At 41.4% G+C, this 22,843-nt stretch overlaps 1 protein-coding gene across 2 annotated transcripts in view; it reads right to left on the minus strand.

Annotated features, from left to right (window-relative positions):
* The window catches only part of tln2a (talin 2a), a 111,307-nt gene that overhangs the window by 10,887 nt on the left and 77,577 nt on the right, over positions 1–22,843 (minus strand). For both annotated transcript variants that reach the window (XM_087831942.1, XM_087831987.1), the window contains exons 23-49: positions 20,874–21,002; positions 20,060–20,173; positions 19,815–19,928; positions 19,234–19,368; positions 18,836–18,964; positions 18,526–18,628; positions 17,593–17,801; positions 16,332–16,451; positions 15,652–15,849; positions 15,362–15,501; positions 14,603–14,696; positions 14,339–14,428; positions 14,117–14,239; positions 13,867–14,010; positions 12,630–12,791; positions 12,241–12,381; positions 11,945–12,126; positions 10,621–10,753; positions 9,955–10,056; positions 9,216–9,386; positions 5,486–5,632; positions 3,628–3,729; positions 2,940–3,059; positions 2,289–2,435; positions 1,390–1,556; positions 497–680; positions 198–323 (exon numbers count right to left, since the gene is read on the minus strand). In XM_087831942.1, coding sequence (XP_087688068.1) covers positions 198–323; positions 497–680; positions 1,390–1,556; positions 2,289–2,435; positions 2,940–3,059; positions 3,628–3,729; positions 5,486–5,632; positions 9,216–9,386; positions 9,955–10,056; positions 10,621–10,753; positions 11,945–12,126; positions 12,241–12,381; positions 12,630–12,791; positions 13,867–14,010; positions 14,117–14,239; positions 14,339–14,428; positions 14,603–14,696; positions 15,362–15,501; positions 15,652–15,849; positions 16,332–16,451; positions 17,593–17,801; positions 18,526–18,628; positions 18,836–18,964; positions 19,234–19,368; positions 19,815–19,928; positions 20,060–20,173; positions 20,874–21,002 — 3,726 coding nt within the window. The remainder of the gene's footprint in view (positions 1–197; positions 324–496; positions 681–1,389; positions 1,557–2,288; positions 2,436–2,939; positions 3,060–3,627; positions 3,730–5,485; positions 5,633–9,215; positions 9,387–9,954; positions 10,057–10,620; positions 10,754–11,944; positions 12,127–12,240; positions 12,382–12,629; positions 12,792–13,866; positions 14,011–14,116; positions 14,240–14,338; positions 14,429–14,602; positions 14,697–15,361; positions 15,502–15,651; positions 15,850–16,331; positions 16,452–17,592; positions 17,802–18,525; positions 18,629–18,835; positions 18,965–19,233; positions 19,369–19,814; positions 19,929–20,059; positions 20,174–20,873; positions 21,003–22,843) is intronic.

Genomic DNA, 22,843 nt, shown 5'->3' on the forward strand with positions numbered 1-22,843 from the left:
ACTGATGTCAGTTCCAGTTTTCCATTAGTATAATCAGAAAATATGAACATAAGAGAAACCAACAAAAATCAAATAGATTTGATTGTTTTTGTTGAGTAAAATAAAGAAAATTCCAATATCCAGATTTCTATATTCGAGCCCACTGGAAGATGTTAAATTAGATGACAGTTTCAGCACTTGCAGACTGATCTCCTCACCTTCGCAGCGCTCTTTAGTTGGTACATAGATGGATCATCGGCTGCCTTGCCAGCGGCACACTTGGTGGCACTAATGAGCTCACCCAATGCCTTGGCCACATCTTTGACAGCATTTATCAGCACCACCTAGAGAAAGGACAGAAAGACACTGACTAATCACTTTGCAGTCCAGGAAAGGAGAAACACTGAAAGGTTATTGCCAGTCGCAGTTCATAATTCCATAATTCCTCCTATTAAACAGGCGCACTGGACAAAGGACAAACAGAAATGAGAGGATTACAAACACAATAATGGTCAACCTGTGTCTCAGGGTCATCAGAGCCAATGCTGGCAGCACCCAATTTGACCACATCTGTGAGCTGGGTAATGGTCTTGGCAGAAGACTGAGCAGCCTGTGCCAACTTCTCCTGACCGGAAGCTGCGCCAGACACCAGCATCTTTGTGTCCTCAACCAGAGCTTTAGCCGTCTTCAAAATGTTTTCCCTGAAACAGAAAAGGAAAGATTAAACAAGGGGGAAAAAGACATAAAAAAAATGAACTGCGTGAGAACTGCTGTGAAAAGGACACACATATTGCTGCACATCTCTTTTAATATCAAAGGCATTTCTTCATGAAAGCTTGTGCAAACATTAGGAGGATTGCTAAGGTTATATAACAAGTCATGTCAGTTATTTTCTTTCCTAAAATTGACAAAAGAGATTATAGCAGCTGCAGAGTTTCTTCTATTATTCTGAGGTAGCTGTGTGAGCTATGCTCGGAGATTAAGTGATTCTGTTTTCTTTCATCGTGTCCCGAGACTGTTTATCTACACTTCAAAGATTCTTCAGTGAGATACAGTGAAACGTCACAAACAACCATCTGTAAGGAACTACAATAATAATTAAGTAATGGAACACGTCTATTCTTTACCCGTTTTGCTGTATTTTTCTTCACACACTAGTATTTAACGGCGGAAGTGCTGCCTTAGAGCGGACAAGTGTGAGAGCAGGACAATAAGAGAAGTGTCACTCTGCGCATTTTTCAGAGCCTTAGGATAATTTATTGTTTCTATCAGCAGAGATTTCCTCCCCGTTCAGCAGCTAATATGTCACTCTGTCAGTCTGGGATGAAAGATGACAACAGGGTGGATTTTAGACTCCTGTTGGGTCTTGTAGAAATGTCTTGCACCACTGGGTGCGTTTCAAGCACTAACCTGTGGTCGGCAAAGGACTCTTCGTTCTCTGCGTTGAGTGTGCCGGCGGACGCAAACATTATTGTGGTATCCAGATCAGCAATGATCCCAGACACAGCAGTGGCTGCTGTAATGCAAGCCTGAGTGCCCTTATTGCCTGCCTGGAGGGCTGAAAGCACCAAAGACACCTGGGGACATGAGCAGACCATTAACCACACAGGAGAGGATGCTCAGATGAAGGCTTTTTTCGCCCATCTGGGATAGGTTGGTCAATTTTATGATGCACATTAATAAGGACAAACAAGTTTGGCCGTTTGCAGCAAAGTAGTGTTACTTTTGGCTCAGTTTGAGTAAAGTATATGTTTACTGGTCAAAACAGAGAAGAGCAAGAGGGGAAAAAAATGTGTGATGTTTTTGAAGTATTTCCTTTTTATGTGTAAGTGGTATTAAAAACACTGGCACGCTTGAATTATTAGAAATAACAGCTGTGAAAAGCTCAGACAAGAGAAAACTTGATAAGAAAACATGCCAAGTATGATGTGTATAATACATATATACATGCTTTGGATTCCTATAATTAAACCACACACAGATAAAACCCACCAGAGCCAAATCACTTCATGTAAACTACATCGCTAAAAACAATTTTACTCTAACATTCAATGAAAGAACAACACAGAGGAGAGTTCAGAGCGGAACATACTCGGCCAAGCAGAAATATCTGCAGCCCAAAGATGAAGCAAACAAACAATCGACAACAATTAGCCCGATGGGTTTGGGTTAATGGATGGGGGAACTAAGATAACCTGTTTTGCTTCAGTAGTGGGCAGAGCTATTGTACCAAAACTGGAACAAAATTTAAAAAGCACAGTGTGTTTTTAATTAAATAAGGCTGTCCCATTTTATTGACAGAACAATACCTTCTCTGTGACTGCACGGGCACAATCAATGAGCTCCCGCTTAGTAAAACTGTCAGACGGGGTGATCTGCAGAGCTCCGGCCTTTTGGACCAGAAAGATGCAGCCGTGACCAAGGTCCTGCACTCGGGTTTTGATCTGGAAACCAATCTGCAAACACAAACCAAAGCAAGAACATAAAGGAGGTGGGGTTTTTTAAATAACAAATAATAGTTAAAAAAAAGTATGTATGTATGAAAAACACATTTATGTTCCTGGACTAGAGAAGCTTTGCATGATTATACAGGTCCTGGTTCAGCCCCTCAGTTCATGTATTGTTTGAAACAAGCTTTTTTTGCTCTATTCCCCTGCCCTTCAAGCCAACTTTCATCTGACTGGCTGCCCTTTGTAAATAAGATTTGAGCAGGTGGATGGAGCTTCTGTGTTCACAATGCACACAGCCAAGAAAAAAAAAACACAACAGAGTGTTTAGAGAAGCCTGAAACTGGAGTTTTGATGAAAATTCACCTACAGTAAATATATTTATATATGAATAACAGAAAATAATGAAGAGCACATTAGGTTCTCTTTAAATCCACAGCAGCCTAAAGGTCACAAAGAGAAAATTCCCATATTGAAGGAGCAGAGCTCTTCTGTAGGTAAAAACCTCCTCACCTCCTCTGGTTCAGCTGTGTGAGCAGCCAGTCGTCCCTGAACAGCGAGCTGGCTGTAGTCCACAGTCACCTGTGATGCCAGGGCTCCCAGCTCATCTGGACAAGTCACTGATTTAGTCATCTGATAAATGGAGGGAAAAAGAAATTTGGCACTAAAAAACCCAGATTAACTTTTCTTCAACAAACCATCAAAAATCATTAGCGCATAGTAAAATCAAGGCTATAATCACAAGGTTACAAAAGTGATCAAATGAGAGGACGAAAGTAGAGATGGGACAAATGGAGAACATTAAAATAAACGAGGGACTGCAGGTAGATAAATCATTTTATCAGATCTTTGGATTCTCCCAGGTAGATAAAATCATTAAGTCTGTCTCACTTACTGACTACGCTATGAAATGCTGTGAAGTCAAAATCAATTTTTCTTTTATAAATGAGCTTGATTCGCTTCGATTTAACCAACTAGTCATCTCACAAAGATGGAGAATTAGGACCACACAACAGGACAATTTCTCTAAATGCAGATGGCTGATAAATTACAACATCAAACTGTGGATCATTAGAAAAAAGCTTGATTTCAGAATTGACGTGTAAATCAAACTATTTCGTTTATAATCAACAATAACCCATTCGTAGGTCACAGGTGTACTTCAGGAACAAAAATGTTAAGAGTTATTTTGAGAGCTTACCATTTCCTGAGCAGTGACAGCAATGGCTTTAGAGTATTTCACCATACTGGTCTGGTAATCCACAAATGAGCCCTCAGGTTCGGGTGGTGTACCTTCATCCAGCTAAGGAAAAACACACATCAACACACAGTTAAAATGCCACTGCATTTTTTCATTTTAGGCACCATCGGTTTGTCCTTCGCGAAAGGAACAAACATCTTCAAACGTGAAGGAAATCAATTTTTCAGCTCTTTAACTTGTAATGGCACGTTAGATCTAATCTACCCTTCAATTATACCAATTCTGCCAGGTGTGCAGGCATCAGCAAACCGACATTAATGCAGCTTTATATTCAGGGAAACCCTCTGTATGAATGATAAACACTCATTATGAATTATCCACTCTGTAATTACAGCTTTAAAACCGCATCAACCCCAAAAACATTTGATCATCAGCTTGCAGTTCAAACATTATACGTTTCTAGCATTTCTGCCAAATTAGACTACTTGTAATATCACGGAAAAGGCAGAGAAGACAAAGGAGATTCCAGAAAACATGCTGGTACTGCAAGATAGCATAATACTGCAAGTGCATGATGTTTGCACCTCCTGCTGATAGAAATAATACGTTAAAATCTGCAGCCTCGACTAGGTGACTCAAAGTTAATCAGAAAAGCTGTTTAAATCGCCGCTGCTAAAAACCACAATGGAGGGTGACCATTACGCCAATGGGATTATTGGGGAGGATTATCCCCATTTAATCAACTGCACTGACTGACACACAGACAAAACACGCACCTGCATGCTCAACATGTACTAAAAATGAACCATTTTCATAAATTATTCATGACATGCCACACAAAGTTGATGCAAAGATGCTGTTCCCTCTGGTGAAGCCACACTCCTGAGACGCTTCTTCACCTTTGCAATGCTCCTCACTCAGTACGGAAAGGAGAAATATAATTAGCTGATGCTAGCTGCTGCCTGTACTCGAGATAAAAGGCTTTTTCTTGGTTTTCAAGCCAATAGTTTCACTGTTAATTGGAAAGATAGGTCAAATTATCTGACTCCGAGTAAGAATGGCTGCGCTCACAGTCAATGTTCCTTTGCTTCAGTTGCTCGTGATTTGTATTAATATGTTAATCAGTGACTTTTAAATGACGCCTGGGTAACATTATGGTTGTAATCAAGATGTTACACAGAGCAACGGGAAGTCATGGGTCAAATGAACACAAGAAAAGAATAAAACTTTAATTAGATGATGATTGCTCTGTAGCATTTGCTTTCATAAGACAACTTCTGTTATCACTATTAACTTTTAATCCATTTACCACACACTCAGTTTCTTTATAGCATTCTGGCTTCTGTAGGTGGGACATTTTTCAAAACAGGATGTTTCCCACTACGCAGGTTTAAAAATTCTAAAATGGACTATAACTGTGTAATATAATATCAAGTTGCTGCATTTTTAGTTTTTAGTCTACATTTAATTTTCCATGCCTGCTTTGGATGTTGGGAACAGGGTGGACAGCAGGTGGTTTTGCTCATTGTAAGATAATGTTGGATGATGTATTATCTGACTAGCAGCCATGCTGTCTTGCAACACAAATGAAGACAGAATAGAGCTGTCAATCACCACGTAGTTGGTGATGAGCTGAAATAGATGATGGTGAAATGCAGACAATCGCTGATGCGGACAAAGAGCTTAAAAGTGGAGGGTTTGATTTTTTTTTAGAGCTGCAGTAATGTCTGTTATTTATGAACCAGAGAGTGCAATTTAATTCACCCAATAAAACTCTAAACATATCTTTAAATTGGTGCAGATGTTATTCTGTGGCTTCTGATCCAAATGACGACACACTGTAACCGGCTGCACTCACCTTGGCCATGGCATCTGCGATCGACTCCACCATTCCTCCCACCATTCCCACCTCACTGGCAGCTTCATTAAGTGTCACCATGATGTCATCAACCGCCTCCTTCATGAGCTGAGCTGCCTCTGCTATAGCATCATGGGTATGGGATGCCTGTGAAATGTGACATAGCACGAGCACATATGAAATATACGCACCCCCCATTTTCAGAGGTTTAAAAATGACCTTGTCAAACTAACCCATATATCAGGATATATTTGCCTTGAGTAACATTTAGGTTTTTTGCAATATGTATTTGGAACATTATCCATTTGCACTGAAACAGAGTCACTTTTGCAGCGTTTGGCTGAATCTGAGCAGAGAGTATAGCTCTGTACACTATAAACACTAGCAGCCAAGACATACTAGTACTCATGCATGTCCATGTCATAACATTGCCTCTAGCGTGTTTGACAGATAATGTGTGGTATGCTTTGGATCATGAGATTTGTTGGACGTGGACTAGCACGAGGCGATCGCCATTTTCCCATCGTATTTTGGCCAAATACTGCATTTTTACCTGAGGTTATTCCTACAGCTTATAGCTCTATGAATTTGAGCTTTTGTCACCCCCCTTTTCCATCTGAGGAGCAGAGTAGTCTGTATTCTCTATGTCTGGTGCAGTGTTTCATACCTACAGTGGGGCAAAAAAGTATTTAGTCAGCCACCGATTGTGCAAGTTCCCCCACTTAAAATGATGACAGAGGTCAGTAATTTGCACCAGAGGTACACTTCAACTGTGAGAGACAGAATGTGAAAAAAAAATCCATGAATTCACATGGTAGGATTTGTAAAGAATTTATTCGTAAATCAGGGTGGAAAATAAGTATTTGGTCAATAACAAAAATACAACTCAATACTTTGTAACATAACCTTTGTTGGCAATAACAGAGGTCAAATGTTTACTATAGGTCTTTACCAGGTTTGCACACACAGTAGCTGGTATTTTGGCCCATTCCTCCATGCAGATCTTCTCAAGAGCAGTGATGTTTTGGGGCTGTCGCCGAGCAACACGGACTTTCAACTCCCGCCACAGATTTTCTATGGGGTTGAGGTCTGGAGACTGGCTAGGCCACTCCAGGACTTTCAAATGCTTCTTACGGAGCCACTCCTTTGTTGCCCGGGCGGTGTGTTTTGGATCATTGTCATGTTGGAAGACCCAGCCTCGTTTCATCTTCAAAGTTCTCACTGATGGAAGGAGGTTTTGGCTCAAAATCTCACGATACTTGGCCCCATTCATTCTGTCCTTAACACGGATCAGTCGTCCTGTCCCCTTGGCAGAAAAACAGCCCCATAGCATGATGTTTCCACCCCCATGCTTCACAGTAGGTATGGTGTTCTTGGGATGCAACTCAGTATTCTTCTTCCTCCAAACACGACGAGTTGAGTTTATACCAAAAAGTTCTACTTTGGTTTCATCTGACCACATGACATTCTCCCAATCCTCTGCTGTATCATCCATGTGCTCTCTGGCAAACTTCAGACGGGCCTGGACATGCACTGGCTTCAGCAGCGGAACACGTCTGGCACTGCGGGATTTGATTCCCTGCCGTTGTAGTGTGTTACTGATGGTGACCTTTGTTACTTTGGTCCCAGCTCTCTGCAGGTCATTCACCAGGTCCCCCCGTGTGGTTCTGGGATCTTTGCTCACCGTTCTCATGATCATTTTGACCCCACGGGATGAGATCTTGCGTGGAGCCCCAGATCGAGGGAGATTATCAGTGGTCTTGTATGTCTTCCATTTTCTGATGATTGCTCCCACAGTTGATTTTTTCACACCAAGCTGCTTGCCTATTGTAGATTCACTCTTCCCAGTCTGGTGCAGGTCTACAATTCTTTTCCTGGTGTCCTTCGAAAGCTCTTTGGTCTTGGCCATGGCGGAGTTTGGAGTCTGACTGGTTGAGGCTGTGGACAGGTGTCTTTTATACAGATGATGAGGTCAAACAGGTGCCATTCATACAGGTAACGAGTGGGGGACAGAAAAGCTTCTTACAGAAGACGTTACAGGTCTGTGAGAGCCAGGGATTTTCCTTGTTTGAGGTGACCAAATACTTATTTTCCACCCTGATTTACGAATAAATTCTTTACAAATCCTACCATGTGAATTCATGGATTTTTTTTTCACATTCTGTCTCTCACAGTTGAAGTGTACCTCTGGTGCAAATTACTGACCTCTGTCATCATTTTAAGTGGGGGAACTTGCACAATCGGTGGCTGACTAAATACTTTTTTGCCCCACTGTATATTGACGATACTCAGTGTGATGAATTGTTGGTCTGCTTAGTTAATCCATCCAGAGGTAGATCTCCATCTAAACAGAGGCTCTCCTACCGGATTATGGAGTCCATCTCCCTGGCATATGGTACAAAGGGACTCTCTTTTTTCCTCAAAGTGTGAAAGCACATTGCACCAGAGGAATTTTATTCTCATGGGATCTTTTTAGAGGTGTTCCTGTGAATGATGTTTGTGCTGCAGTTACTTGATCATCACTGCACACTTTTGTTTGGTTCTATCATTTGGACCTGGCAGTCCCGTCAGCGGTTCATTGTGTCCTCTCGGCTGGGTCTACCCTGCAGTCGGATGATGGTGGTCTGACTCTGGTTCAGCGGCTGCTTTGTGAGGTGTATATATATTTGATACTATGTGTGTACAGAGTGAATTGGCTGAAAGGGTACAAACTGTGCTGTCCTCAACTTCTGTTCCCTGAAGGAGAGGAATTAGATACACCACCAGTTGCCCCATTGTGCAGCTGGGCTCGGTGAAGAGCGGCTATCAAACTGAGGGATGACTGTGATGATAAGGGTGTATTATATGCAGGCAGGGCCTCACATATGTCACATATCATTTGCATTAATGGCGTGAACAGAAGTGTCTTCAACCAGGAAGTGTTATATCTCATCCTATATGTGTTATATCTTCTTCAACCCCTTCAGGGAACAGATGTTACTGACATAACAGTTTGTTTCTTTCCTCCATTTGGTTTCATCTGTCCAAAGATTTTTCTGTTTTATTTAGAGATATACAAAATCTTGTCTCTGAGTGTAACCAGTGGTTTGCACTTTATTGTAAACCCTCTTTATTTCCATTCATTACGGTTTTTGAAGACAATTATGTGCTTACCGAGTGTTCAAGAATTGGTTAGATGCTGTGAAACTGTTTTACTTAACCATGGAAATAATTCTGTAATCAGACCTTTTTGTGCTGCCGAGCTGGTCAGTGTGCATTCATTATTTTAAAGAATTTAGCAGATTATTAATTTGATTACTCCTATTTCTATTGGGATTGTTTACTTATTTTGTTTTTTCTGCCAAATGTCTGTAATTCCAAAATGGTTAATGCAGAAATTTTGTAAAACCCTTTTAATTAAAGCTGAAAGTCTCCACTTTAATCGTATTTTGATCGACTGATTAAAACTGTGGTGGCACACAGGCGTAAAAGGTGCCCGTCTCTCCCTCGTCACGCATGTGTGATACTCTTTTGCTCCCGTTATTTGGGAGGAGTTAAAAAGGCCTAAATGGTGACACCCTTTGCTCCACCCTTTTGAGACATCATTGTGTATCATAAGTGTGCAATAAATACAGTTAATTATACTTGTTGATGCACTGGAAAACTTAATGATGGAGATCATTTTCCAATATGTGTAAAGGAAGCGAAGGAGCACTTTAAAAAAGGTGCATAAAGCATAAAATGGTCGTGCCTTTGGGTTTCCTCCACCCTCTTTGGCAGCATAGAGCATTTGCAGAGCCGACTCAGCCAGAGTCTTTGTTTGGTCCAGGAAAGTCATCTGCTGCTGGTGGTCCTTCAGCTTGGACGCCACGCCCACGGAGGCCTTGATCAGTGGCTCAAAGTAGCCAGCCAACTGAGTCACCTGACGTAAAAGGAAAGTTTTTAATGAGTCCAGAGAAACAGCACGAGTCAGCACTTCAGCCTACATATCGCTAAGTGTCATATTCACACGTGAAGAAGCACGGTTTCAGAAAATGAGCAGCTTCTCAAATTATTTCAAAATGGTACAGTCATATAAGTGTTAAACCTTTTATACATTTCACTTACTGGGCACAATTTCAGGCCATTAAGCAGACTGTTTGGTGTGCAGACAGAATAAAACGGAATATGTTGCAGTAATAATCTTCTTTACAACACATGAAGAAATGCTGATAAGTTTGCAAAGATGGACAGTGACACAGAGCATGTGGGAGGTGAACGTTTACTCATATAACAGTCAAACTAACCCTGCTGGTTGAACAATGCATCAACTATTTTTTTCAAAAATCACTATTATTTAATGATAGATAATGCTGAGATAATTATAACAGCCCATGGCTAACATTAACATATAGGCAACACTCCTGCCACTGAATCCTGCTGCTGACAAAGTACAACTTTGTTGCTCCACAGTTGGAGTATAATAATAATTAAGGCACTGCCCTATATACCTTGTGTCCTAGTTGGGAAGCTTCGCCCCTGGCAGCAGTGGAAACGGGGTCAATTAAGTGGCCAATTTCCTGCACGGTGGACGTCAGTTGCTCTTGTAGTGCCTGAAGAGAGGAAATAAAAAGAAATTGGTTTTTGTGTTGCTTTTTATGGGAGACAGAGGTGCATTCAAAGAAGGCAGCTGGGACCTGCTAAAAAGCAGGAAACATAACAGAAGGATAACTGCCCTGAGCTACTCTGACTTTTAATATGCGAGCTTAAACTTTTTATTATTTAGCAGGTGCCAAAACTTCCCCATTAAAGCCAGTGTCAGGGTGTTAAACATAAGACTCACATTCTGCTCATACTGTGCTGAAGGACTACTGCAAGAAGAACTACTGCCATTCAAATATTTTGTTACCCTCAAAGACACAAAAGGAAAAGAAAGAAATAATGCCTAGTCTCTCTTGAATGGTCGGAGAGAAGGACAAGGACAGAAAACCTAATTAATACCACTAAAAATAGACTCAAAACCGACAGATAAAAAAAAGTGGGAAAAGTGGAAGTGGGAAAAAAGAAAAGGCAAACAGAGCAGATTAATATCTACGCAAGTAACAAAAAGACAAATGAAAACACAGACAAAGTTTGTGTCTGCAAAGATTCGGAGCCATCTTCCGATGGCCGCTTACCTCCAGTGAGATGTCGTCTCTGCTGGGTAAGTTCTGGCTGACAGCGGCCAGAGAGGCCTGCTCAATGTCCCGGATACATTTGTTGATGTTATCGATTGACGAATCGCACTCCCGCTGGCCTGGGGCCTTGTCCCTGCAAACAGGAGACGAGAAAAAGACAACCAGAAAGACAAAAATGAGTAATGAAGAAAGGAAAAGACCAGAAGAAGAAAAGTTAAAATTGGAATTATTAAAACACAGACACATTGCAGGATTTTCATCCCCCCCTCCCCCTTTCTCTACTGGCTTCCTCGTCTCATTGCTGCTCAGGTCACATCTGCCAAACTGTGGCCTGTAGGGTCTCGTCTCTGCATAGGGAGATCAAGCCAGGCAGCAAAATTAGCTTTGAAGCCTTTGATTTGTCTGTGGCTCCGGCCTCATGGGCAGATTAAGTTCGTTAAACATCCATTTCCATGCACGGTGGCACACCAAAAGTAAGACTAAAATAAAACCTCATCTCTGTGCTTAATGAGGCTGACAAAGTTATGAGCCCGGCTGTTGCAGGATGCTATGTGTATTCTTTGGCCTGAAATATATCACTGAATTCTATTACACTCCCAGTACTGAATTTGCAGTCTAAAAAGGAAGACGGCGATAAGGGCATCAGAACTGAAAGCGACGCTAAGCCGGCTACGCATGAATGCTAATGTGCAGATGTTCTGAGACGAATGAGAACCTTAACATTCAGTGTGTTTGACTCGGGGAATTAGCCTCTCATGGGCATCAGTTTTGTTCTGATCAAGGTCAGGTACAAAACTGTGTGAAAGAGGAGATTAAAAATGTGAGCTGCACAAAACACAAGTGTACGTAACCCCAGGTTACAGCTTTTGGCTGCCCCCTCTCAAGGTGCTTTATACAGCAATACAAGTAGATAAAAAGGGAGCACAAACTGTGTTACGCACAATTCACCACTGCACTGAAATAGACTACAGTGGTGTTGAAGTGCGATAAATTATTAAACTGGTGATTTGGAGTCTTCCTGCGTTGAAAGGGTTTCACAATCGCTGCCAAATCATGATATTATTTTGTTTTTGTTTAAATTCTACTACCCTAGCTGTTTGCCCATTTTCAAGCTTAAATCTGAACAGATGATGGCACCAACTTCATATTTATCTAACAGACATGATCAGTATTGATCTCCTCACCTAACCATCAGCAACAAAGTGAATGTACCTATCACCCAAAATGTCAAAGTGTTCCTTAAACCTTTGCATAAACACTCCTGCTGTAGTTCGTCTTTTTGCATCTAGTTTTGTAAAATCTCACTGAATCATTGTTAACTAACCGGATGGCTGTGATGAGACTCTTGATGGAATCGGAGACAGTACGAGAATGACCGGCCAGGACGGACCACGTGGGCGGGTCTTTTGGGTTGATAACCAATGAGCGTGCGGTTTTGAGCAGATGGGTGGAGCTATCAAGCATAGACCGTGCCGACTGAAGGATGGGCTCCTGTGCTGCAGAGCCCTAGAGAAAAAACAAACTCAATCTAAATTTTGCATAATTTTCCAAATTTTTCTTCAACTGGTAAACTGTAAAAACGCGCAACAGTCCTGCACTAATGTTGACAGAGCCACACACCTCAGTGCTGATTTTAGCGGGCACGCTGGCAAACTCTGGGTTGGAAGCAAATGTTGTCAAGTTTTCAACAGCTTCAATTAGTGGAGCCGTGGCGACTCGACACCTGTTCCTGTTTTCCTCTGAGAAATCACCATCTAAAGCCTGGAAAGTGAGAGAATTAAAAAAAGGGTGTATGAAACAAATAGCATTAAAACTGACTGTATTAAAGTTACCAAAAGCAAGCGCTGAGAATAAATATTTTAAAAAAGACAGACATATGACATAAAAACAGGGATTCCTCCAGATTATCACACAAGGAAAAGACAGAAATGTTATGTCTAAGCTAAGTTTATAGCTGTACAATGACAATTAGGTCACAGAGTCAAACTTTTGACAAGATAGAAACCTACCTTAATTGTTTTGACCAAGTTGGCAGTGCTGTTGGCAACCTCCTTGGCAGACTGCACAAAGTGCCTCTTGGCAACAGGATTGGTTGTCTTAGAAGAAGCGAGACGACAGGCATTGCACAATGCCGAGGTGTGCTTAGCAACAATGGTGGCTGCTGAGAGAACCTGTAAAACAGTAAAATGGTAAATTGTCAGTAATACTGCAGGCATGGGCAATCTCACAACATAAATTCAGGACAGTATCTGTAGCGATAGATCACATCAGAGCTGACTACTGGAAATACTAGATTTGATATAAGAGGCCCAAATGTACAGCAAATGTACAGTCTTATTATTTTTGTTTTCAACGATTTCTGGAACTTTTGGCTTCATCAGATAGTCGCCGCAGAGATAAGAAGAAATGAGATGAAAGAAAGCAGGAGAATGCAGTTAAGGTCTGGTTAGCAGGGAATTGACTCAGGAACTCCCTGCAGACGCCCATGTGGTATGTGTGCAGTTTTGTGCCATTTCCATTTATTTGAACTAAAAATCATTTACTAATAAAAGATCTTCATTAAAATCTCTGGTATAGACCGATGAGTTGAAAAGTGACTTATGTGAGAGTGCTTAGGAAGTTGCATAATTAGACAAAAAGATGTTAATCTTCAAAGCAGAGAGTTGTTGATGGAAATAAAGGCAGTAATAGAGCAAATATTAATATTAGACTTCCAGATCTGCAGGGAAAGCATCTGGCTACCAAACAGTTGGATGCTTCTGCACGGGTGTTTGTACAGAATATTAAGCAATTCGGAGCAAACGGATAACCGTCTGTTTCAATAATTCTGTTTTCTAGAAATTTCTTAATTCTGACTGTTGTGGTGGTCTGCATTTAGTGACTGAATTTTCTTTCGAAACACTTCTCTTAAACGCAAGAAGTTGGGTTTATTTAAACAAACAACAAAAAAAAGTCTACAGATTCGTTTATGTGAGCGTGAACCATCAACATAGGAATCTCTTAATGAAAGTCAAGCACCAGAGAAAGGCAGTAAATAACAAGACAGACACAGGAACAAAACAAGACCGAGCTGCAGCAGATTAAACTATTCTGAACACATATCAGTCCAACACACTGGTCTGATAATGACTCATACTATAACATCTCTGCAGAACAGCGTAACCACAGTGCTATGTTTGCACTGTATATTACACTTTTATATAATTAACTGGCTTTGGTTGTATATGAGGAGAACAGTGGATATACCTGGGAGGGGCTGCTTTCTGGGTCAACAAGATTCTGACAAGCCATCTGGATTGCTTGGTTGGCTTTAGCAAACTGTATGGGATCCACCAAACCCTGGTGTCCCGCCTGACTGTTAGGGTCTGACACACCCACCAAGTAAGAAGCCTGTGGAAAAACAACACTCATCAAACAGCATTCCCCATAATCACCCCGACTGCTGTTTCTTTATTTGACCAGGGAGCGTGACAATCGTTGCTCTAACACTCTGTACCTGTCCTGCGGCTTCAGTGAGGCCACACAGGGCTTTAGACGCTGATCCCACACAGTCTCCAAATGCAGACACATCCCCGGTTTTGCAGTTCTGAGAAATGCCAGCCATAGACTCTCCCAGGACCTGAACAGAGAGTCGGCAGAGAAGAAATGGTACGCTTAAGATGCCTAATTGGAAGTGTGCCGTGTGCTTTGTGTCTGTCCGCTTTAGTCAAAAGCCTACCTTCGAGTTCTCCATCACACTCTCGATACAGTCAAAGTAGGAGAGGTCACTGACCGGTTCATTGGGGTTGTCAAGCATTCCTCTGACAGCCTGGGAGATAAATAAAGGTTTCATAGAAGTTTGAGAGGCTTTTATTTTCACTTTATTCTCATTAGTCAGTGCCAGAAAAGAGCGGCATCTTATAATCCACAGCTTGTATTGAAACTCGCTCACACCATTGATGATTGCGAATGCTTGATCGCAAGGTGGAAAAGTTTTATTTACCTCCAACTCTCTCAGGGCATTGTCACACTCCTTCTGCCCTGGAGCCTGCTGTGTGCACAGAGTGATCAGCTGGTTGATGCTGTCAGTCACAGCTCTGGCATAGAGAAGAGGAACAAACATCACACTCCAGTCCACGAGAGCGTAAGGGAAACAGGCTTTTATTCTGTGCGCGTCGCTTTTGAAATGTGAGAATTATTCCTGCTTGTTTCTGTGTGCTAATAACACAGCTTATACACTCACCCTTGCAAATACCTACGTCTTTTTTGTTTGTGCAAGCTTATCAATTTCATCCCCTTATCTGATCGTCTCAACATTTTGTTTGCATCTCTCTTTTTGTTTGCTTTTAATTTTTTAAATGACCCGTTTTGGTTGGCAGCTGCAATTGGCCCCATTAAACCCATTAATGAGTATGTTATCATAGCAAGCAGATGTCTGAGTGCATTTTGCTGATAATGTGAAAATCATAGCAAAGCCCACTTGCCTTGATAGACGCTTTTACCATATGCTCATTGCCGAATGAGTAAAGTGGTAGTTTAAAAAACAGATCTAAACCAATAGCAATACAATATAATTATTATGTTCATAGCTTTGAACAGCTAATTATTTGCTGTTAGTCTTATTACCGAACCCTGGATCTTGAGCCTTATATCGACTCTTTGATTTTAAGATCTATCATGAGATACTACCAATCAAATGTGCTGTAAATATTAAAAATCATGGTTTGTGGGTGTGGGTGCGTGTAGGGGCCAGTTGTCGTACCTTGCTGCAGCAGCTAGCAGGTTCTTGGCGTTTGCTGCTGCTGGGTCCACAGACAAACTTTTAGCAGCCAACAGCAGTTTGCTAGAAGCCATGGAGATGTTCTTCAGGTTACCAATCACCTGCACCTGGTCGTCCTTTTTCTAGAATGACACACACACATAAGCGTGTGAAAATACATTTCAAAGGAGTCTGAAGTCTTTGTCTCTTTACTGCGATATCTGAGTTGTGATACGTGCTACTACTGTCTTAATATTGATGACCAGATGTTGGAATTGAGATACAAAACCAACCTGAGTGTGCCCAGCCATCTCGATGCCAGCATCCAGGAACTCATCAAAGTCTTGGCTGAACTTTCCAGAGGCCACAGCCAGCTGGCTGCTGGAGCCTCTGGAGGCGTGGACCACCTCGCCCGCTGACTGGTTTAGTTCAGCTGCTGTTTGGTTGAGCTCACTCTGGGCCTCCTGGAATGACTTGGAGGCAGGTGGGATCTGAAGGCAGCACAAAATTGAATGATTCAAGACGAAAGAAATTCAATTATTTGTAAGCGTCAGAGTAATATCTAACAGTTCCCCCAATGCATTTACAGCAGGTGTATCAGCAATAATGATGTCACTTTAGTGCTAACCCTATAAACTGAAAACTGTCTGTAAACCAAAACATGTTTAGTCTTAAATTTGAAACTTGACAAATGTCTAAAAAGCAATAGAAAAGTAAATCATGACCCTTTCCTGACTTGCATGCTTAAATGAAATCAGGTTTCCACTCCCGTCAGATGAACAACGCTGCTGAATGATTTAAAAGTGGTCCCTAAAGAATGCTTGAAATGATATTTAAAAGGTCAGTCCTGCTCTTCACTTGTACGTGTCATTAATCACATATTTCTCGAGGTTGTTTCTTTTTTCCTCCCGCCGTGGGAACAGAAAGCAATCTGTGATGCCGATGTTGTGCCGGCAGAGCTCCGATGACTCACGGTTTCAATCAGTAGCTTCTTGCTGGCCTCTCCGATGCTCTTGAGAGCCATGTCCACATCCTTCTGGCCAGGTAGACAGTTGACGCAGTTGTTTAGGGAATGAGACACAGCCTTCGCCACCTGAAACGCACAGCAAACTGGGTTAGGAGGGTGGGCACAGGTGGACAAGCTAATCTAGAAATCCAAACTCAAAACGTTAATGAGCATAGCAATTATCCCCAAAAAGTGCCAGTTGTCCATAAGGCTGAAAAGGTTTTTGTCAGATGTAGTGAGACTGTTCAGCTGTCACGCCTCTGAAAACAAACATTTTTCACTTCAAACTGCTGCACTTTTTAATAGACTTATGGAGCAGGCCATTATTTTTATTTTAAAGGGTCATTTATTGTATAGTTCATTAGTTTATATAATTTTTTTATTACATTCATTTGTTTTACTACTTTTATTTTGATATTTTATTTAGGCCATTACTTATTTTCATAGACCTGAGTCTTAAGAAACTGCATCTCATTCTGTCATATTTCTTCATGGAAAATAACATAATAAATATAATTTATTTATTCATCATAAATATCACATAGCGACCCCTGAAGCACACAACAACATGACACGAGATCTCAGTGAAGCAGTTCAAAGATAACAGAGAGGCTCACACATCCAAAATTTATTTGTTTTACTAAACATTTCCAAAAGGCCTTAGATAACACTATTTGGTTATTCTAATATTCATTTTTCTCCATTGATACCACATCATTTATTAATTTTGAGTGGAAAACACCTGGGCAACGAGGTATAAATAAATAAAATACTTAAATAAATTGCCACCTGGTTTATTATAGAGCTACTTGCTAAATTTGACAGGTGTTCACTTGACTGCATCACCAAGCAGATGTAAATATCCTTCTAAACGTAAATATTCAACTAAACATATTAACCAAAAGAAAGAAAGACTGATTAATAAATATATTAAACAAAAACAGAACCTGGTTTCATCTTTAAAAGTCACATCATGTAAATTCACGACATATTCAGTAAGACCTATTATTAAACTTCCTGTTCAATTCCTCCGTGAGTCCCAGGGGAAAGATATTACTTTTAACAGTGTATTTCATTTAGTTCATGATTGTTCAGGAGTTTATTTTGATGACTTTTCTTTTAAGGCACAGGTGCCATAATCTGAAAGGAAGCCGAGGGCTTGGACTGAGCCTTCCTGCCATCTGCAGTGTTGGACTCCATAACCTCGAGCAATTCTGAACCATCTCACCTGCGCCAGTCTCTGCTGGCTTTCAGCATCTCCGGGGGAAATCAGTGCCTGCTTAGCCTCATGTATGAGAAGCGCAGAGCCCTCCATAACGTCACGGGCCGAGTCCAGCATGGCAGCCGCGCCCTTGGGGTCCGTGGTGGAAGCAGCAACGCCACGGGCTGCTTGGGCAAGTGTTTTTAGAGCCTGAGCTGTCTCTCTGGCTGCTATTCCTACACGCAGGATGATCAGAGGTAAGAGACAGTACAAATGTAACTGACACAGAGGGATCACAGTGCGTTATTAAAGCTATGACACTTTGTGACAAGACAGTGTTCACTGTCATCTTCGAGTCATAAAAATGTGTAATGGCATTTGTTAAAGGCACAAAAAGTAATTCTTCTGTCTCGAGAAATGTGAAGCAACAAGCAACAAAACAAAGGTGCCATGAGGCTCTTTCCCCTCACAGACAGGAACCGACAATGAGAGTCTCATGAGAAATGTGACATCTCATCTACAACAAATTAGCTGGATAGGATAAAACAAATGGAATGAAACCATATTATGGTTCAGATAACAAGATTACTCAAGGGGGAGGAAAAAGGAAAAACGGTTTCCAGGCGATGGGTGTATTTCTCCTCTGGTTCTTTGGGCTGTGCTCTAACCGAGGATACTGTTAAAGCTAATGAAATCACCAGCGAGCCTTGTGTGTGCTACATTCTGGAGAGCAAAGCAAGAGAAAATAGCACAGGATGAACTTGAGAAAGGTCAAGACAACTAGTGACCATAAATTCAGCTCATTAAGGTGCGACATCAAGCTGCGGGTCTAGTTGGTTTATAATAAAGAAGTAGGCCTTCTTGAGGCAATAGATGAAAGGTTGTATATGGTTTCCTAAAACGATAAAGATTTCTTCCTCTTGCCTCGGTTTTTACTAGAATGATGTCAACAGTACCAACCTGTGTAGTGTTCATTTCCTTGTGCAGCACAGGTGAGCAGCTGAGCCATAGAGGATCCCACAGACTTGGAGGTGCTGCCCAGATCCTGAGCACACTTCTCCAGCTGGGAGGGGAGGGGGGGGGGGGGGGGAGGGGGGGGGGGGGGGGAGGAGAGAGAGAGAGATAGAGGCTTTGTATTTTAGTAACTGAAAACAAAATATTAGCCTGCAAACTCGCTTCTGACATGCTCATGCACTGGCAGCATGAGCATGTCTTGAATCTAGCGCAGCTGAGTCCCGACTCTGTTTTATGGGGCTACAATGTTTCTTACTGATTCTCCAGGAAGTGGTTTTAGTTGGGCATTCACAGCAGTCATCTTGGCATCCTGTAGCTCACTTCTTAGGGTCTGGATGGCTGTAAGGGCAGAGTCTATCTCCATGGGGCCACAAGCTTCGTGAGCCTAGAAACAAAAGCAAGTTTATGGTATATGGTCAGTTACAGCTGTTTCTGTTTCACCTGTAAGCAATGATCTTTGAACAGAAATGAAGCTTTTTGTCTGTTCCTATGAGGTCTAAAATTTGTATATGATCCACAAAGGTAAAATATTTTCTTGCACATGCGATCTGCATGTCCAAAATCCAGTCATTTTGTGCATACTATGCATGCAAGAATAAATTCCTACATGCACACATGGGAATGCAAGAATTCCCGTGCGTGTCTATGCTCTACCTTCTGTGCAGATGTCCTCAGCTCCGCCAGGCAGGTGGCCAGGTTCTTGGCACACTGACCCAGTTGCATGGCTGCAGCCTGATCAGTCACCGTGGGAACAGATGACTTGGCCGAGGTCACCATCTTACTGCCAGGCTGCAGAAAGAGAGATGTGGGGAAAAAAACCCCAAAAGACATTAATTTAAATTTTTAATAAAATTGTATTTATATAAAACGTATAGGGCTCAACGGAATGCTTTCCCTTAGAGAATCAAGCAACCAGTGCATTGTGTAGTTCACAGACTTGGTGATAGTTCTTCAAAGGGTATTATGTGGGGCTCTGAAACCCCAGCTAGGTATTTAACACATAATACCATCACACCAGCATTTCTGTAACCGCCCGCTAACACCAAAAAGAGGTTACCGGCCTATTTTTAACGTCCCCACATGACAGAAGCACTATTTATACTTTTAGCCTGGTTTCCAATGTAGGACTGAAGTTACCCAGTACGAGTGCGGGCGCATAAACTTTTAACAATCCCCACACCAGCAAAACAGGCAAACCAAATATCATAAACATATCAAATCATAAAGGGCTGCACCTGTAAGAAGTTCTGGCTGGCAATAATGAGGGCCAACTGTGCACTCAGGTCCTCCGGTTTGGCCTGACTGCCACGGACTCCCTGGACAAGCTGTGGGATGTGATCTGCAACTGCCTACACACACAAACATGGAGACACATTACCATAAAGATATGAAAGAAACATGTTTCAATGCAGTTCACATTAAAAAAAAAGCCAAAACCACCAAAAATAAATGGCACCCTGCTGTTAGCAACATCCCTCACCTTACAACTCTGCACCAGCTGCTGGTGAGCAGCTGTGTTCTTGTTGGAGGCGGCGGCGTTTTGAGCAGCGGCGATTGTCTGTGTGGCTGCAGCTGCAGCCTGCTTGGCAGCATTCTGAGGAATAATGACAAGACCCACACAAACGTCACATGTAGAATATGGTTTCGCAGTCACAGTGCCACACTCTCTTCACTCCTCTGCTTCTGGATGCTGAAATGGTAAATATGCTGCTAAATATGCAGCATAAAAGACTAATAATTAGGAGTGGGACTTGTGTTTTCATACATTTTCTTCTTATATTTAAAAAAAGGTGTTATGTAAAAAGACTATATACAAGGAAAGTGCATTTAAAAAATGAAATTAAATAAACAAACAAAATCAGGTGAATTTTAGAAATCCTTCTGAACGAGCTCAACATTATTATTTGAGGCGATATTGAGTTGTGAGTCAAGCAACCTTAAGGCATGCGAGCAACTTTCGATCCATTTCGATTGTACTTCTTTTCCCATTTCAGGCAAAAAGAAAGAAATAAACAAACTGAAGCAAATATTTAAAACCTGACATTTAAATGGTGAAAACAGCTTACTAAACATCAAAATCTCATCTTCCGTAATCTTTGGTGCCTCATTTGAACTTTGTAGACGGTGACACAGTATCCTAATACTAATACAACTTTAGAGATGGTGACATTTAGAATTGGTGCTGGAGATAGCACGGTATCACCTCCCAGGCTAAATTCAGGAAGAAATATCATCTGTCTGTGGTAGCTTATTCACTTGGGTCGATGTGCAACTGCTAATTTTGCTCTGCTGACCTCCAGTCTGTTGATCAGTTTCTTCTTGATGGCATTTTGAGCAGCAGCATTAGTGGCCACACGCAGCCCCTCTGCAGCCTCCCTCAGTCTCTGCTGCTGGTCTTCATTTTCTGGGTAGGCTGCTGCTCCCTGAGAACACACACACAGATAAACATATACATGACAGATAGGCAAGGCAGGAAGAAATAATCTTAGAACGTCCAGTCCAGAGAAATCTTTGAAAATGACTTTCCCACTGCTCAACCTGATGCGAACAATCATTTCTTTGTAGACGGCTAAATGTCAGGAGCTGTTGTTTATTCATATCAAGAAGCTTTTCCATCTTCCTGTTTATACATACAGCAGTACATGTTTACTGGGTACTCGCACCTTCCCGTCTCCTGCTGTTGGAGAGAAAGCTCAGCCTGCTGCCATTAAGTTAATTAATGGAGAGCATCACCTGCAGCTACACAGAGAGGAAGGTGTGCATGACAACACATGTCATTAAAGAAATATTTAACCTCACTGATGCTACTGGCAGAAGTCACTGCAACCCAATATATCACGAGCACACAGACAAAAACAAAACTCATTTTGTGCTCCAAGAGGATTAATCAGAGTTAAAATGTTGTTAGTAACCGGTTTCGAGTCGGTGCAGTTTGCAGCTGTCATCAGCCTGTTGGCAACTGCTGACACCATTTAAATAGAGCAGCCAATTTGCATAATTATTAGAAAGTGATGTTTTCCACGGGGTGTAACAACACTTTGCAAGAAAGAATTCATCCTGGGGAACTACTCTTTAAAATCCGAGATTGTTTAATAGCAGCAAGGCACGCGAGTTTCAGCAAGTCAACAGTGCTCAAGCATCAGCATTGATTTTACAATTTGGAGCAAAAGAAATAAGCTAAATATGCTAAACCCGTTACCAAGGCAATGGTTGGCTAAGGTCTCAGCTTCCATTCACACGGATAAACATACAGCTGTGATGGTGATAAGTCTGGCATCAGACTCTACCAACCAGCTGGAGGGCATCATTTAATTTTCATGGTGGGAGTTGAGAGTTATTAATATCAGCGTGAGATTCTGTTGACAGATAACGGGACCGACGTAGAAAGATAGCAGATAAATAATTTGGATAATAGACGATGAGATAAGAGGCAAAGCTAAGCCTGACCTCAAAAGTCTGGGGAGAATGAATTTTGATGTCCAGGCAATTTTAATGTTGCTTTCATAAAAGAGTTATGAAGAAATAAGTAGATGAGAGAAAATGAAACAATCTATTGCTCCAGACCAATTCTGTGAATTTTACACTTTAGTTGATTATTGTTACTTCAAAGTAATTCCTAATCTCAACTATTGCTGTTTATCAGAGGAAGGTTTAAGGGAGCAGGATTTTCTTCATTTCATTTCAAAGTATAATTTGTTACTCAGTGAGCTCCAAAACTGCCTGAATGTATTATATTTTCAATATAAAAAAGTCACTATTCACACAACTCCAAGTGTCTATAAATGAACTAAACAAGGCCTAGATTTTTAATGTGTAATTTCAAAGTATTTAAAATAAAATAACTCACAAACAGACTCTAACACACAAACTCTACAAGTACAAAAGAATGAGCAGTGTCACTAAACCACCAACGATAATTCACAACATTAACCAACAACAATTCAATATGCAGCTTAACAAGAAGACAGACCCTGTAGATGTTGACTTTGAGAAAAGCATCCTAGAAATAAGGATCAAGAGGGGTTTTTTTTTTTCTTTTTAAATTGAAAAAGTTTTTAAGGTCATCTTTTATTAAAGAATTAGAACCGTGCCAACAAGACCAAGCAGAATAACCTCTCTCCCCTTTGTGTGAACACACACACATACACCTACCTCCCTCTTGGGGTCTCTGGTTCTGCTTCTTTCCCCTCTACTGTCACTATAAAGGTCATTTTATACATACCAGAGAAGCAAAGCCAAGCCCACTGGATCTTTACACAATCTT

The sequence above is a fragment of the Neolamprologus brichardi genome, chromosome 1 (genome assembly GCF_056152115.1).
Source record: "Neolamprologus brichardi isolate AB-2024 chromosome 1, ASM5615211v1, whole genome shotgun sequence".
NCBI lineage: Eukaryota > Metazoa > Chordata > Actinopteri > Cichliformes > Cichlidae > Neolamprologus > Neolamprologus brichardi.